The sequence below is a fragment of the Xenopus laevis genome, chromosome 6L (genome assembly GCF_017654675.1).
Source record: "Xenopus laevis strain J_2021 chromosome 6L, Xenopus_laevis_v10.1, whole genome shotgun sequence".
In the NCBI taxonomy this organism is placed as follows: domain Eukaryota; kingdom Metazoa; phylum Chordata; class Amphibia; order Anura; family Pipidae; genus Xenopus; species Xenopus laevis.
In genome coordinates this window covers 39,913,275-39,929,644 of record NC_054381.1, presented here as the reverse complement: position 1 = coordinate 39,929,644, position 16,370 = coordinate 39,913,275, and the positions used below count along the sequence as shown (strand labels likewise).

The window sequence follows — 16,370 nt, the reverse complement described above, 5'->3', positions numbered from 1 at the left end:
TGGTCACTTTGGCTTGTTATTTGATACTTTTTAAGATAGTGTGTATATGCTTCGGGTCTGTCTATGTCCACACTCACTACTGTGATGACTAAAGAGTTTTTTTTTATTAATGAATTGTATGTTTATATGGGACATTTTGATTATTTAAGGGTATAAATATACAGGGACAGGTCTAAGTGGAGCCTGAACCACTGGATATATTTGAGTACACGTTTTACTCATAACTCATGTAAGTGTGGTAGTTCTTTTTCATTATATTCTGTGAATAGCACCCAGATCTTATCTGCAAGTATAAGCACCAATATACAATGGCATTCGTGCAGGGTAAAAAAATGATTGTAAGACTTACAATGTGGATTGGACCAACTGCTTTTATTTGTTCCTGTTTACATTTTACTTTTTCGATCCTTAAGAAAAACAGAAATAATAACATAAGGATTAGCAAAATGCAAGGCAGATTATCTACGACTCCCTCCTCTCCCTACATATACATACACATGAAAGGTTAGTACAGATTATAGCACAGAATGCTATTATTAATGCTCACAGAAGTTTTTACAGTCCACTCATTCTTTTGCATAATGAAAGAAAATGTCAATTTAAGCAGCTTTCTAATTAATAATTTCTATATGGATATATGTAGTTGCAATTGAAAATAGTATTTGCTTATCCCTTTTGTGCGCTGCAAATAAAGACTCTTGCAAAAGTGTAGCAGAAGGACAAGACTTTCATTTCCTACAATGTCTTCACATGTTTATTAATTGGCTGGCTTCTGAAATGTTGTTGTAAAAGTCAGAAACAGCAGTGCCCTGCTGTGCAAATATGATACTTACGTTGTCTTCTCCCGTGCTTTATCCAGTAAAGTGTCTGTTGTTTTAGATTTATTGACTGCATACTCAGAGTCCATGTCTTCTTTGGTTTTTCACGTTAACACAGGTTATCTGAAGGCACTAGGTAAGGAATTGACAGATTTACACACACATTTTTGCAATCAGATAAAAGTATTCTAAGTCATTAGGCTTCATGTGTTACTTTAGTTTCTACAGACCTACAGAGATTATTTACTCTGACCCTGGACACAGGTACAAGAGCGCTAGGGAGGTGCAAAAGAGCACCCACTAGTGTTTACTTTAAAAAAAGTGCATGTGCCCATAAGCAGAACTGTGTGCAAGTCATGATCATCTATAAACAAGTGCAACGAAAGGGTTGCGCTCCCTGTAAAGAGTTAAATATTAAATTTTTTGAGTATTGGGTTTTGCATTTTGTGACCATTATATGTTGTGAATAAAAGCTCTGCAATGCAATATAAAGCCATTTTGTCTGATAATACATATACTTTAAATTTTGATAAATAATACCCTCTTAATGGCAATGGTGCAAGTAGAGTGGTCACAGCTTCTAGCGTTTTATCTCCTGCTGCTCTTCTCCACCAGTTATTTGTTTGTTTCAGGCCCCATATAATAATATTTATTCCTCTGCAGGACACATCCTGCTAGGAAATGTAGTTTCTAGATTCACACTAGTATATATATTGCTGCTAGTGATGGGCGAATTTGCAAAATATTCGCGAAACGGCGCTGGCGTCTCGTTTTTGACGCCGGCGAATTTTCGCAGCCGTTTCACAAATTTATAAAATAAATTCGCCCATCACTAATTGCTGCCTAACAGTAAATGGTAAGTCCATTATCTACACAAATCCATTAGGCTATACAAATTCTCAGTGAAAGCCTTCATTTTTTTATGATAAAATGCTTAAACATTTGTCTTTGTGTTTGTAAATACAGCCTGTGATTTTTAGTGGTTTATTACAGTAACTGATCCCTAGCCAAGTTCTGTAAATTATGTAACATATCAGCACTATGCATATAAAATAAAGGATGATAAAAACACAAGTGTACTTCCGAGCAAAGGCTTCTGCAGTCTAGCAGTCGACATGATGGGGTTAACAGACAGCTAATCATAACCCTTATTCTGCAAACTTCAGGACCTTCTTTCAAGCATGTTTAGCTCCCCGGCTACACTTAGTTCAGAAATACATTTTATGTGGTAAACAGTGTAATTTAGAGATTGTCTGCCTTTCACTGCTGCTGTTATTCAAAATATAGCTCCATATCCAAAGCACATGGGGCAGGGGGACCTTTCCTCAAAAATCCTTTAGGGTTAGTTCACACAGAGCGTTTTGGGGAGATTTGGTCGCCTGGCGACTAATCGCCTCGTTTTTGTGGCGACCAATCTCCCCAAACGCCTTCCCTGTTCCTGCGCCGGCTAAAATGAAAAAAAAAAAACACCGGCGCTAATCACACGCGGCGGTTCGTATACCGAAGTTGCCTCAAACGTGCCTCAAGGCATTTTGGGGAGATTGGTTGCCTAAAAACAAGGCGATTAGTCACCAGGGGACCAAATCTCCCCAAAACGCCCAGTGTGGACTTACCCTTAAGGAACAGTAACACTAAAAAATAAAAGCATTTTAAAGTAATTAAAATATAATGTACTGTTGCCCTGCTTTGGAAAGTTAAGGGGCCGATTCACTAAGGGTCGAATATCGAGGGTTAATTAACCCTCGATATTCGACTAGGAACTAAAATCCTTCGACTTCAAATATCGAAGTCGAAGGATTTAGCGCAGATAGTTAGATCGAACGATCGAAGGATAATTCCTTCGATCGAACGATTAAATCCTTCAAATCGAACGATTCGAAGGTTTTAAATCCAACGATTGAAGGAATATCCTTCGATCAAAAAAAGTTAGCCAAGCCTATGGGGACCTTCCCCATAGGCTAACATTGACTTCGGTAGCTTTTAGATGGCGAACTAGGGGGTCGAAGTTTTTTTTAAAGAGACAGTACTTCGACTATCGAATGGTCGAATAGTCGAACAATTGTTACTTCGAATCCTTCGATAGTCGTAGTCGAAGGTCGAAGTAGCCCAAAAAAACTTCGAAATTCGAAGTTTTTGAACTTCGAATCCTTCACTCGAAGTTAGTGAATCGGCCCCTAAGTGTTTGCTTTAGAAAGACTACTCTCTTTATAAGAATAGGCTGCTGTGTAGCCATGGGGGCAGCCATTCCAGCTGAGAAAAGATAAAAGGTATAGTTTACTTAACATATAACAGATAAGCTCTGTAGAACACAATGGTATTTTACAGTGTGCGTCTGTTATATGCTGTGTAACCTGTGATTTGAATAGCTGTCCTCATGGCTACACGGCAGCTTGTTTATATCAACTGTAGTAGTGTTTCTGAAGCAAACACACCAATGTTACTAGTGCAGGAAAAAACAAAATTATATTTTAATACACTTAAATTTTTGGGTGTTACTGTTCCTTTAAGTGAGTATGTTTGTGTGGAGGTCTGAATGTCACCACTATATATATACATTTGATTATGCCTGCCCTTTATGTTTGCTTCACACTTGTCTGATTTGCAATTCTATGCCTTTATGGCAATGGCACAAAGGATGATTCTGAGCTTTTTGTTGCCTTTGTTGCCTGTCACTAGGGATGCCACCTGGCCGGTATTTTACTGGCCTGGCCGGTAAAAATGATGGCTGATCCCAATGTTATTAATATGGAAAAAAGATAAATATATAGGAAGACCTTTATTTTTTTCCAGAAAAGGTGGCAACCCTACCTGTCACCCCCAGGGAGACAGAGAAAATGCTTAAAATCACCATGTTCATGTGAATGGCACTCACTAATTAGAACTCAATTTACTTACATGGGGGAAATTTTAGGGCATGCCACATGGGTTATTGCCCCAGGCAAAGTATTCAAATCACATCATTTTGCAAACTTTCCCTACAAGGCATTTATATGCACTAACACAATTTAAATCATTTACCTGCAGCAATGTGCATTACCAGCAATGTCACAGCATTATGTTGTTTTGCCATCCCTGCTTTAACACATTTGCCAAACTTGTGTGTCATTTTCCCTTAAAGGGGAACTATTGTAAAAATGAAAAATTGATATAAGCTTCAGCAAACGGAAATAAGAAGTTTTCTAAATATAGGGAGGCTCCTTTTCCCTAGAAGATGTATCAGCGCTCACTCTATTAAAATCACCAGACATCATGTCTCTCTACATGCAGGATTTGTGCAAAAGGCAGTTATTTTGTTAGATTTTGTTTGTACTGGAATCAGTTATTTGAGTTCTAACACATCTGCTAGGAAAGGTGCCCCCCTATAAGATATATTGGATCTAACTGTCTAATGAATATCTGACTCCCAACTCCTGAATGAAGACAGAACGAAGAGAAACAGATGCTGAGAGAGGAATAGTGAAGTTAAACTTGATTATATCATAAACGATGCAGAATATTTCATTGATTGTATTTAGAAAATACAAAGTTTATTATTTCAGTGTGATAAATCTTATATTAAATTTCCTTTTTTGCGATAGTTCCCCTTTTTTTTTGGCTCATGGCAGAGACTAAATGAAAGAATTGCATCAGATAACAGGAAATCTCTTTGTCACTCCTTTATTCATTTGGTTTTTGTGATAACCCAATGCAGGGTGTAGCAGAACTAGGTGAATGCACACAGAGATACCATAGTGCAGGGTCGAAGTCAGCTTTATTCCTGGCTGATCTCTCCACACTGTCTGTTCCTCCCCCTTCACGTGTACACCACCTTTCTCATTACTCCACCCAGTGCTAAGCTTCTAATGCATATTAAATATTGATGGGCGAATTTGGGGCGTGTCGCTTTGCAGAAAAACATCAAAAAATTCATGAAACGACGCCGGTGTCTCAATTTTGACGTCAGCGTACATCCGTTTTTTTTGGACGCCGGCGTCCATTTTTGGCGAAATTGCGCCGGGCATCCAAAAAACGGACGCCCGCGTCCATTTTTATTTGACTCCGGCAAATTTTCGCTGCTGAATTTTCGCGGCAGTTTCGCGAATCGCGTGGAATCGCCTGCCGAATAAATTCTCCCATCACTTATATTAAAATGAGAATTTTACATTCTTAGAGGAATGGATGGAACACAATTACAACTCTACAACATAATGGGGGTCATTTAAAAAGTTCGCACAGCGCATATTTTTCACAAATGGTTGTATTGCGCATGTTTTTTCCTGAACGCTAATATATTGCACTGCTCTGCCCGTCTTTCTGTTTTTTTTTGCGAATTCGCAGTGCATCCAATGTGCGAGGTTGTTGTGCTCGGAAATAGCGTTGACAGTAACTTAAATTCGCAGTTTGCCAAACTGTTGTGAGAATATTTTATCCGGCTCCAAAGTTGTGGGTAATTTAGTCGCAGAGTGTGCGCATAAATATTCGCAATTTGCGGATCATGACATATTTAAAAAGCTGCTATAGAAATTCGCATTGTGAAAAATAAAATTTAGCTTTATAAATATAACCATGCACAGGGCAAAGACATTCACTTTGCGAACCAATCTGCCCTGCGTGAAGTTTATAAATGACCCCCAATGCGTTTTATACACATTATTCCTTAGATAAGTTTTTTCTTTTGTAATAGTAGCATGGTTTCATTCTCCTCACTTACTGTATATATCAGGTTTCCAGTGTATTCCAGTGGTGACTTTCTTAGCCAAAGTTGCATGTAGAGTTTAACATTAACAATGTCACTGTGACCCAGTCTAGTTTCCAGTTAAAATTAATTTGTTCCTAATGCGGCCAGGGTAACTGACTGAAACACTAGTCTCAGCACAGTTGTCCTCGTTTCACAATTTCCAGTCAACTGAGCCCAAAACTGCCCCTGCCTTCTCACTTTCACTTCAATGGGAAGCGTCTGACACTGACAGCATTTAAAGAAAACATAAAACAATGACAAATCCAATTTGCAGCTGTTGTATGGCATACTCTTGTGGACATTGTGAGTAAAAATACAGCTATGGGATCCATTATCTGGAAACCCGTTATCCCGAAAGCTCCATATCATGGGAAGGCCATCTCCCATAGACTCACTTTTACACAAATAATTACGTTTTTTTAAAATGATTTCCTTTTTATCTGTAACAATAAAACGGTATATTGTACTTACCGGTAATCCTAACTAATATATAATCTATCCTTATGGGGGGCAAAACAATCTTACTCGATTCATTTAAAAAATTTTTTTAGCAGACTAAAAAGTATGGTGATCCAAATTACAGAAAACCCCCAAGTCCCAAGCATTCTGGATAACAGGTCCACGTCTGGCTGCACCAACAATACAAGCAGTCAGCGCAGTCAATGTTAACATGAGGACATATGTAAACATACCTCATACCTCCCAACATTTTAGAAATAGAAAGAGGGACAAAAATATTTTTGACCATGCCCATTTTTGTGGCCACACCCCCTAATGATTATGTCCTTTTTAAAAAATTTGGAAGGTTATGAAAGTTTGAACACATTTCTGTGGTTTTTATGTATTACAGTTTTGTAAATGAAGGAGAATTGTCCTTTAAGCTGCAAATCACAGGATTCCCAAGAGATCTGCTTATCTTAAATAGTTACAAAAGTATCTAAGTATCTATTGTGGGCGCTCTACCTAAAGCCAATTAAGTTAGAAACTTTGTATCTGCTTCTGGCAGTTCAATGCAGGCGATCAAAGAGAAAGTTGGGACATTTCAATAACAATCTGGGACTGCGGGTTGAGCTTTCAAAAGTGGGACTGTTCTGCTCAAAACAGGACAGTTAGGAGGTATGCATACTCTATGGGGGATTTCATAAAAGTGAAATCCCCCATAAGGTATGGCCCCTCTGGGACTCTCTCAGATGGGCCATCTCTAAAGGATGGATGAATGGTTAACAACTTTGACACATGGGTAAATCTCTCAATGACTTGGGGAGTATTTCTTAAAGGGGTTGTTCACCTTTAAGTTAACTTTTAGTATCTTATACAATCCCCGATTCTAAGCAAGTGGTCTTTATTTTTATTTTTTATTGTGTTTAAAGGGATACTATAATGGGAAAAAAGTTTTTTTCAAAATGCCTCAGTTAATAGCGCTGCTGGCAGACTGCACTGCACTGAAATCTGCTGCAAACTGATTTTTTTAATTTGGAAATCTAACATGGGACTAGACATATTGTCAGTTTGCCAGGTGCCCCCAGTCATGTGATTTGTGTTCTGCTAAACTTCAGTCACTCTTTACTGCTGTACTGCAAGTTGGAGTGATATCACCACCCTCCCCACCCCCCAACAGCCCATTAACAGAACAATGGGAAGGTAAACCAGGCAACAGCTCAATAACACAAGATAATAGCTCCCAGGTATATATAAGAACAGCACAGTAGTAAAAACCCATGTCCCACTGTGACCCCAGTTACACTGAGTAGGAGAAACAATAGGCTGTCAGAAAACAGTTTTATAGTGCAGCACTGGCTCTTTCGGAAGGCAAACCAGGCAAGATTACCTGGGCGCAAATTTACTTAACTTCAAAGTTGTGCCAGCGTTGGCTTCACCACACTTCACCAGGCGAAGTTTCACCAGGGTGCCGTTAATTTACTAAAATCCGAAGTTGCGCTCAGGGGGGCGAAAGGTAGCGAATTTTGCGCTACAGTTAATTCGTCAAGCAAAGCGCAGTTACGCTAGTGATGCCTAATTTGCATACGGTGCCAAGTTAAAATACAATAGACGTATATGTAGCAGCAAATACATTACACTACATAAGCCTGGGAAAGCTTCATAAAATAAAATAGAGTTGTTATTTTGCCCTACACATGTGCCCACTGTATAGTTGAGGTGCCATATGTTAGGAAATGTAGGGGGGAAGGAGGGTACCCCCAAAAAAATGTATGATCTTTTTCAGCCTATCACCCTTAAAAAGGTAAAAGACGCCAGCAATTTTCGGGACTTAGAAAAATTTTTAACTTTTTTTGAAGCAATCCCTATCTACTCTATTGCACTTCGCCTGGTCTGAGGTGGTGAAGGCAAGTCTGGCGCAAGAGGTAATGTTCAGTAAAATGCGCAAGTTAGTGAATTAGCGTAGTTACGTCCCTTCGCCATAGCGCAACTTTGTCTGGAGTAAGGGTGCGAAGTAGCGCTAGAGTAGGTCCACTTCGCTAGTAAATATACGCCAGCGCCCATTAGTATATCGGCGAAGTAACGAAATTACGTCACACTGGTGAATTCGCGCTAGCATTAGCTGCTTCACGCTTTAGTGAATTTGCCCCCTGAAGTGCCTACACACTAATATTACAACCAAATAAAATACACTTGTTGGTTTAGAAATTAAATTTTATATGGTAGAGTGAATTATTTGCATTGTAAACAGTGTAATTTGGGAATAAAAAATACACCATAAAAATCATGACAGAATCCTTTTAATTATTTGCCTGTTTCTGCTGACTCTTTCATGCTTTCAAATGGGGGTCACTGACCCCTATCTAAAAAACAAACACTCTGTAAGGCTACAAATTTATTGTTATTTGCTACTTTTTATTATTTATCTTTTTATTCAGGCCCTCTCCTATTCATATTCCAGTCTTTTATACAAATCAGTGCATGGTTGCTGGGGGAATTTGAAGCCTAGCAACCAGATTGCTGAAATTGCAAACTGTGGAGCTGCTGAATAAAAAGCTAAATAACTCAAAAACCACAAATAATAAAAAATGAAAACCAATTGCAAATCATCTCAGAATACTACTCTCTACATCACACAAAGTTAACTCAAAGACGAACAACCCCTTTAACTAATAATTAACTTTTATTTGGATCAAAAACAGTCTCTTTTATGTTACGTCAAATGTTTTAGGGTCAGGCCACACTGGGCGTTTTGGGGAGATTTGCCTTGTTTTTGCGGTGACCAATCTCCCCAAACACCTTCCCTCACTCTGTGCCAGCTTAAATTGAAAAACTGCCAGTCACCAGGCGACCAAATCTCCCGAAAACGCCCAGTGTGGACTTACCCATTGAATACAGTCACTTCAAAATATTTCAGAAGCTATTTACCTTAATGATATTGAGCACAGATAAGTTGGTAGTTTTTACCTGTGGTAGTACTCACAGGAGATCTCCATCTTGGAGGGTTACTAACCCTTCAGCAGATCTCTCTATCAGTGGCGTAACTAGGCCCCACAGCAAATTCATTTTAGGGCCCCCATCATGCCCAGAGGTTGTCCTGTTTGACCAATAGATTTTGAAATTGCTCATTAATTAGGGCCTCATGGGGCCCCTATCCCTCCTGGGCCCCCTGCAGCCATAGGGTCTTCTTCCTCTGTAGTTACACCCCCCCTGCTCTCTATCCATGAATCTAACCACTTGAGATCCTACTGTGGTGGGTGGTCCACTCGAGGGGAACTAACTCTTTCTTCTATCCTTGTCAGAGCCTGTGGCTGCTCTACTATCTCCTTATGAGGACTACTTAAAGTCCCCAAACTTTTACCCTGCTACATATATATAAAGCTAGCTCTGGATATTATTGTAGCCCTGGGTATTTTTACCTGTCCAGTAAGGCGCACATGTATGATCACATGATGACAAGGAAACATGGCTGAATACTGAATACTGAAGGATTAAAGGGTCTCCCTAAGTCAAAATTCAGTAAGAGCAGTATCTTTGCAGTGTTTTCAGGATACTGGGAAAGATTATGTAATTTACTCACACCCTTGTAATAAAAGGATATTATGTAATCTGATCTAACACCGGCAGTACAGTCTAGAGCTGTGCACTGTCCATTCCCATCCCCCCGTCACAATAAATGGAATCAGGTTTTTTTCAAAATTATACAAAAAAAGGAATAAAGCTGCCTGTGGTTTAACAGATTCGATATCGAATGTTTGCATGTTCAGCTTTCCACCTTGTCCAAAATGCTCTGCAGGCTATGTCCGTGCTGGGATGATAGTCCAGAGAAAGTTGTAGTTCAGCTGGTGCATGGTTCTAGCCATGACTGTGCCACTGCAATCACAGGTCAAACAGTGAACATTGTACCAGACGCAAGATTGCACTGGCAAGATCAGGTCACTTACCATGAAAGTGTATTAAAAAAGGCAATTGTGAGCATTTGGCCACCACCTGTCGAGTTGGGGGACAGCACAAATGGCAACCCCACTATCCTACCATGTGCCACTTCCCTAAGGATAAATTTACATCATAGCATAGCTTTCTATTATCTCTCCAATATCCTTCCAAAATACATGAGATAAAGCACAAACCTGTGTGTTCCTGGCTGTATCAGGGACTGCCAATGCCTGGGATCTGCTCAGCTGGAGTGTTTTTGGAGGAGTGACTCTGCTCTAGGGTAGTTCCTGGGCATTTGTTCCTGAAAATTTCACACTCCCTCCCCCGTATAATTATCTCCTCCTTTTAGTAATACAATGACCAAAAGGTTCTTTATGCTCCACAAGACAAACAAATGAGATTACCTACAACAATAACCCAGATACTGTACTAATAAGCCAGACTGTGAGATATGCCCTGCTTTACACAAACACCCATAATAATTGTCCCTCTATAATTAGACACAGGATCATTCATTTTTACTGTAGTCATATGCATTGGCTTTTTTTCCATGAGCAGCAGCCAACAGTAAACATAGACACAGTATGCATAATGCTTAATATCAAACACTGAAACACATTACAGCTAAATAACAGTAAAAAATAATATTGTACTCAAAATAAGGTTTTACGTTCCATGTTTACAGACAGTACTTTAATTGCATGTAAAAATCACTACTCTCAGTTTATTCATATGAGTGGGAGCTGCCTTACTGCTTGATTCACCTTATTCACTTTACATAAAACACTGTGGAAATGAATCATCAGTTGATCCAAAGTAGTTTGCGCTGTCCAATTTCCAGAGAGAGAGAGAGAGATGGTCTCTACCCAATTAAACGATATGGCACCTGGACTTGCCCCAATTGTATGTATTGTAAGGAACTGGAGAACCAGCCTATGGTATACGACAGGGGTCCCCAACCTTTTTTACTCGTGAGACACATTCAAATGTAAAAAGAGTTGGAGAGCAACACAAGCATGAGAAAGTCCATGGGTATGTCAAATAAGGGCTGTGATTGGCTGTTTGGTAGCCCCTATGTGGACTGGCAGCCTACATGAGGCTCTGTTTAAGTCAGGAATTCAAAAATATACACCTGCTTCGAGGCCACTATGAGCAACATACAAGAGGTCAGTGAGCAACATGTTGCTCACGAGGTACTGGTTGAGGATCACTGGTATACGATATGTGCACGGTTCCCTTTGTGCCTGGCAGCTCTGCACCCTGTACCAGATTCAAGTGCAATCTGATGGTGCCTCAGGTGCAAGTGCTTCATACATGGGACTTGCTGCTTGAACCCTGCTTCTCAAGGTATTCGTACAGAGCAGTTATAGGGTGCCAATATGGTCTTTCTGAGCTAAATTGGAGAGTTGTCAAGCTAGGCAATCAAGTGCAAAATGTTTTACGTTGTGCTGTGTGCGCCACAAGTCACAGTTCAGCCAGCCCAATATTGTCACAGCAGCATTATAAGTTATAAGTTATTCACTGCGCCACATAAATGCCACATAGTAAAGGTTCCCTACATAAACAGATTCTGGAGGATCCATTTATAATGACACAATTTAAACAACAGTAAATGCCCTTTTTATGTATTGAACCCTGCAACTCAAATCACTCTCTTAGGCAGGCAGCTTTGGGCACTGTTCCTTTAAAGGGAATTTCAACCCCAAAAATAATACAACTTTGCAATATATATTCATTGCAATTTTTCCATGGTTTTTAAATTATTTGTATATGTAATGCTATTGAAAACAGTGTTTGTCTGTCCCTTTCTATTCTCTGTTTTGGTGGCTCAGAGTGTTAATACAATGTAAAGGTGGCCATACACTATAAGATCCGCTCATTTGGCAAGGTCGACAAACTAGCGGATGTTGACCCGTTATGCCCACTAACGGCTGGGTGATATCGGATGAATCCGAATGTTCGGCTCCAGGGCTGAACGATCAGATTACGATACTGCAAATGGGCCTCGAATGGGCTTCATCAACTAGCCAATGCTGTCCTGTATCAAACTTGACCAATCGATATCTGGCCGATTTTTGGCCTGATATCGATCGGTTGGACCCGTCGGGAGCCCCCACACATGGGCAGATAAGCTGCCGAATCGGTCTAAAGGACTGTTATCTGCAGCTTTAATCTGCCCGTGTATGGCCACCTTTAGACAAGGCAGCTGATTAACAGACCTGTCTTTGCTAGGGAACCAAGACATTGTTTTAAGTAGCAACCAGTAAAAATGCTGCTTTCAGTAGCAATTTTTTTTACAAATAATTTCAAAAGCACAGACATTTTTTTAATAGATTATATTGGAAAGTAGCTTAGAATGTTACTAGACAAATTTTTATTTTGGGGTTGCCTTACCCTTTAACTTTAATCACTTCCTAGGCGGCAGCTATTGGGCGACAATATTGCCTTCCTTGAGCCAACTTTGCTATTGTTTATACAATAAAAATATAGATATTTAACATTTTAATGTATACTGCTGCCCCCTCACCAGTGTTATTTATGAGTGCTTACCCTACCTAACACTCTGTGAAAAGCAACTTCAGAGGTGTTTTTGACCATATCAGACCCCCTGAATAAAATAGCAACGTGTCTCCCAGCATTAGACGACACAGTGGCCCCCAAATTCATAAATCCAAGTGCTGGTTTATACAGTTATCTTCTTTTAAATAATACACAATACCTGTAATATATTTCAGGCTTATAACTATGTAGATTTTCATTCATCCAGGTCATGGTATATCTAGATTAGAGATTAGGTAAATCTAAAAACAACTGGACTTGGTGTTGATTCTGTGTAGTTACTGTGATAGGATTATCCAATGTGTCATGCAACTCCTAGAAACTATTTTGTCTGTGAATGCTCAAGGCAATCCTTTGGGCCATAATGCTGATTAGAGGGCTACATCCAGCATCTTATAAATTCTTATGTAGGTACAGGATCCGTTATTTAGAATGTTTATTTCTAAATGACACTGATTGTATTGCAAATAATTCACTCTATCATTTAAAATTATATTCTTGAACCAACAAATGCATTGTTTATTAGCTGTAATATTGGTGTGGAGGCAGCCTTAATTACAATTTTTAAAAACGATTTCTCTTTCCTCTGTAGTAATAAAACAGTGCCTTGTACATGATCCTAACTAAGATATAATTAGTCCTTGCTTGAGGCAAAAAAATCCTTTTAGGTTTAATTAATGTTTAAATGATTGTTTAGTAGACAAGCTATAGAGATCCAATTTACAGAAAGATCCCTTATCTGGAAAACCCCAGGTTCCAAGCATTCTGCATAACAAGTCTCATACATGTAGGGACATGGGGGGGGATACAGAAAGAAAGCTCTAGTACTATTTTCCTACAGATACTTTGGTATCACAGAAGAAAAGAACTTAACAGAATGTACAGGAGCACTGGATATTAGACCTGCTTTGAGGAGGGGTTAATTCCAGGCAGGCCCGGAATGGTAATCTGTGCATTCTGGCAAATGCCAGAGGGGCTGCTGTAAATTGCCATAGAGAGTCACTATTTATTGGGCCTGTGGAGGTTGTTTTGGCCTCTCTGTACCTGAAATGCATGGGCCTATAATGATTTTCAGTCCTGACCAGATTCCAGGGATCTCCTTGCATGTTGCACCTAACCACACTGTAACTGACTTACATCCTTGGACCAGAAATCATTCACTCATATTCCAAATTGATTGCAGCGAAAGGTGCACGACTTATCAACTTTTCTTGGGAACAATGCAGGACAAGTATTAAAAGCCCTGTATGAAAGTCTGTCGTATAACCCCAGTCTTGCAGTTATATTTTATTGACACTCTCCCTTTTAAGAGCAACAATACATAAAACATTGAAATGCCAGACAAAATGGCCATTTAGTTTGTTTATGTCATAAAAGCCTCTCATTGTCCACCAATGCCAAATACTGCACTACAATTACAGGAACGCATTCCACTGATAACTTATTCTAGGCCTCAGATAATTCCACTTCCAGATTTTCAGAACAGTAAATTGGAAATAATGTTGCCAAGTGATATATACATTTATATAGGCAGAAAACTAAATATGGCTGTTGACTAAGTACACATGGATTTTATAGAATTATAGTCTAGAAAGACTGGTGTCAGAATCCCTTAACTAGAGGCAAGTACCAGCAATTGTATTTACCTGTCAGTGCCTGTTACATTTCAACATTTTTAAGCAAAAACTTGCCCCATGTACTACCCTGCCCCGATACTATAGGAGCTAGCCCTTTCAGATGATTCTCTGAACATAATAAAGTGTGATTTAAGAGATTTAGGCAGTTTATCTAAGGGTGGATAACATTAGTGGACAAAAAAGCTAATCTGCTCCTAACTGCCGCTTCTAGTGTGGGCACTGACAGGCACACCATTGGCCAATCAGAACACATATGGATTCTGGTGCAAAAATTTACAATTCAACATTCTACACCCCAAAATCCTTGCTCCACTCATTGCCCCTGCTCCATTTATCTGAGTCGGTTCAGCTTGCGTGAGCTCACACGCATCGGAGCAGAAGTCGGCCAGAAGAAGCCTCTTTTTGTGTATTTGGGCTGACCTCCCCTGCGTGTAAGCACATGCAGGATGATCACATTTTGAAATGGGGGGGGGGCATGGAGTGTATTCACTTCTCTCAGTCTACAAAAATACGCCGGCTGAGAGCAGCGGAGCCTATAGCCGCTATATATTGTGTGCCCGTGTCTTGTCTATTATGTAGCGTCACTGCACACAGATCTGTATTTGCTATGAAGCTGCATAGGACTGAAATGGGACTGTGGGGTTTATACAGTATTGGCTCTCTTTAACACATCTACAAATTATTGTAAACTGGATTCATTGTACTGCACATAAAAATCATTATCAAAAGGTTTTTCTTTATAAGCAAAACTTAAATAAAGGTAATCGTTCTTTGACAAATATAAATAAAAAATAATGCTGTTCTGATGTATCTCACTATGATATATTTCATCTAAAGGAAAATATATGGCACACGCCTACAATCTCTCCAAAGGAAATGTACAGTATGTTAAAACACAGATGTCACTCTTCCTAAATAACCTGCAAAATAAATATTAATGCCTATGTTTTTTTTTCCTTTTATTTAATAATTTCATAGAAGCAATAGCTCTGTTGCCATATTATTTTGTTAGCATTGTGTAGAGATTTCATCTATTTACAGTCAACAACTGGTCACTGGTATTCCTTTACATCTTTACATCATGTTCTGGTCAAGTCCTGCTGATCCTCAGAACTATCTTTGTCAGATGGGAACATATCGGTCAGCATGACCCAAGAGAGACTGAAAAACACCCAATGGAGGTTCTAGCAAAGCACTGAAGGATTATACCATGTGACACAGACAATAACATAGTTATTCAGAGAACTGATGATTGGTGTTTAATGCCAGAGATTTCATTAAACAGTAACTAAAACTAGGCATCAGTGATCATTCGCTAGAAAAGAATTTTCTTCCAGTTATAATTGTTGGTCCCTGGGCAGGTTCCACTGAAATTACAGTCAACGAAAGAAAACTCACCAACCCCCCTGATCTATTCGCAGGAGGGAGACAATCTGGTCCTGAGTTCCACTGTCCATATTTCTGGTAGGTGTTTGCCACCAAGGAGCCTAATACTGAATATGTGATGACCAAACATGGCAGCTCAAACCTGCCTGGGGTCATTTGCTGACCAAGAGCCTCCACGAGGAATTAGAGAACCAGACTGGTATTAAGTGCAAATGAATGGCCGGCATTCCGGCAATTTGTAGACCAGATACAGGTGGCACGAGGAGTTTTTTTTTTAGAGGCAATAATGTTCTAGGTCAGGAGGCTGGGGCTCTGTACAGAGAAGCTTGCATGTAGGGTGGTGGTTTTAGATCCCCTTTAAAGGAACAGTTCAGTGTAGAAAATAAAAACTGGGTAAATAGATAGGCTGTACAACATAAACATTTTTTCTAATATAGTTAGTTAGCCAAAAATGTAATGTATAAAGACTGGAGTGTCTGGATGTCTAACAGAACAGAACACAACGTCCTGCTTTTCAGATCTCTAACTCTTAGTTAGTCAGCGACTTTAAGGGGGGCCACATGGGACATAATGTAACTGTTCAGTGAGTTTGCAATTGATCCTCAGCATGCAGCTCAGATTCAAAAGTAACAGTTATAACCCATGTGGCCCTCCCTCAAGTCACTGATAGGTTACTGCCTGGTAACCAATCCATGTAAACCAAGAGAGCTGCAAAGCAGGAAGTTGTGTTGTGGCTATTATATTAGACACCCAGTCACTCCAGCCTTTATACATTACATTTTTGCCTAACTCACTATATTAGAAACATTAACAGCCTACCGTAAATATTTACCCAGTTTTTATTTTTATATTGAACAATTTTGTTAAAGTTCCCTAATA

The 16,370-nt window shown here is 39.5% G+C and overlaps 1 protein-coding gene across 5 annotated transcripts in view; it reads right to left on the bottom strand.

The window, feature by feature from the left end:
- LOC108718865 (ATP-binding cassette sub-family B member 5) overlaps window positions 1-16,370 on the bottom strand; it is a 112,287-nt gene that overhangs the window by 28,001 nt on the left and 67,916 nt on the right. Inside the window, exons 1-4 of one of the 5 annotated variants that reach the window (XM_041565965.1) lie at window positions 10,104-10,184; window positions 9,749-9,846; window positions 834-950; window positions 350-407 (exon numbers count right to left, since the gene is read on the bottom strand). The exons of 3 other annotated variants lie outside the window; for them this stretch is intronic. In XM_041565965.1, coding sequence (XP_041421899.1) covers window positions 350-407; window positions 834-907 — 132 coding nt within the window. In that variant the 5' untranslated portion in view covers window positions 908-950; window positions 9,749-9,846; window positions 10,104-10,184. Of the gene's footprint in view, window positions 1-349; window positions 408-833; window positions 951-9,748; window positions 9,847-10,103; window positions 10,231-16,370 lie in introns of those variants that run through there. One more of the 5 variants, XM_018267366.2, reaches the window with a different exon arrangement.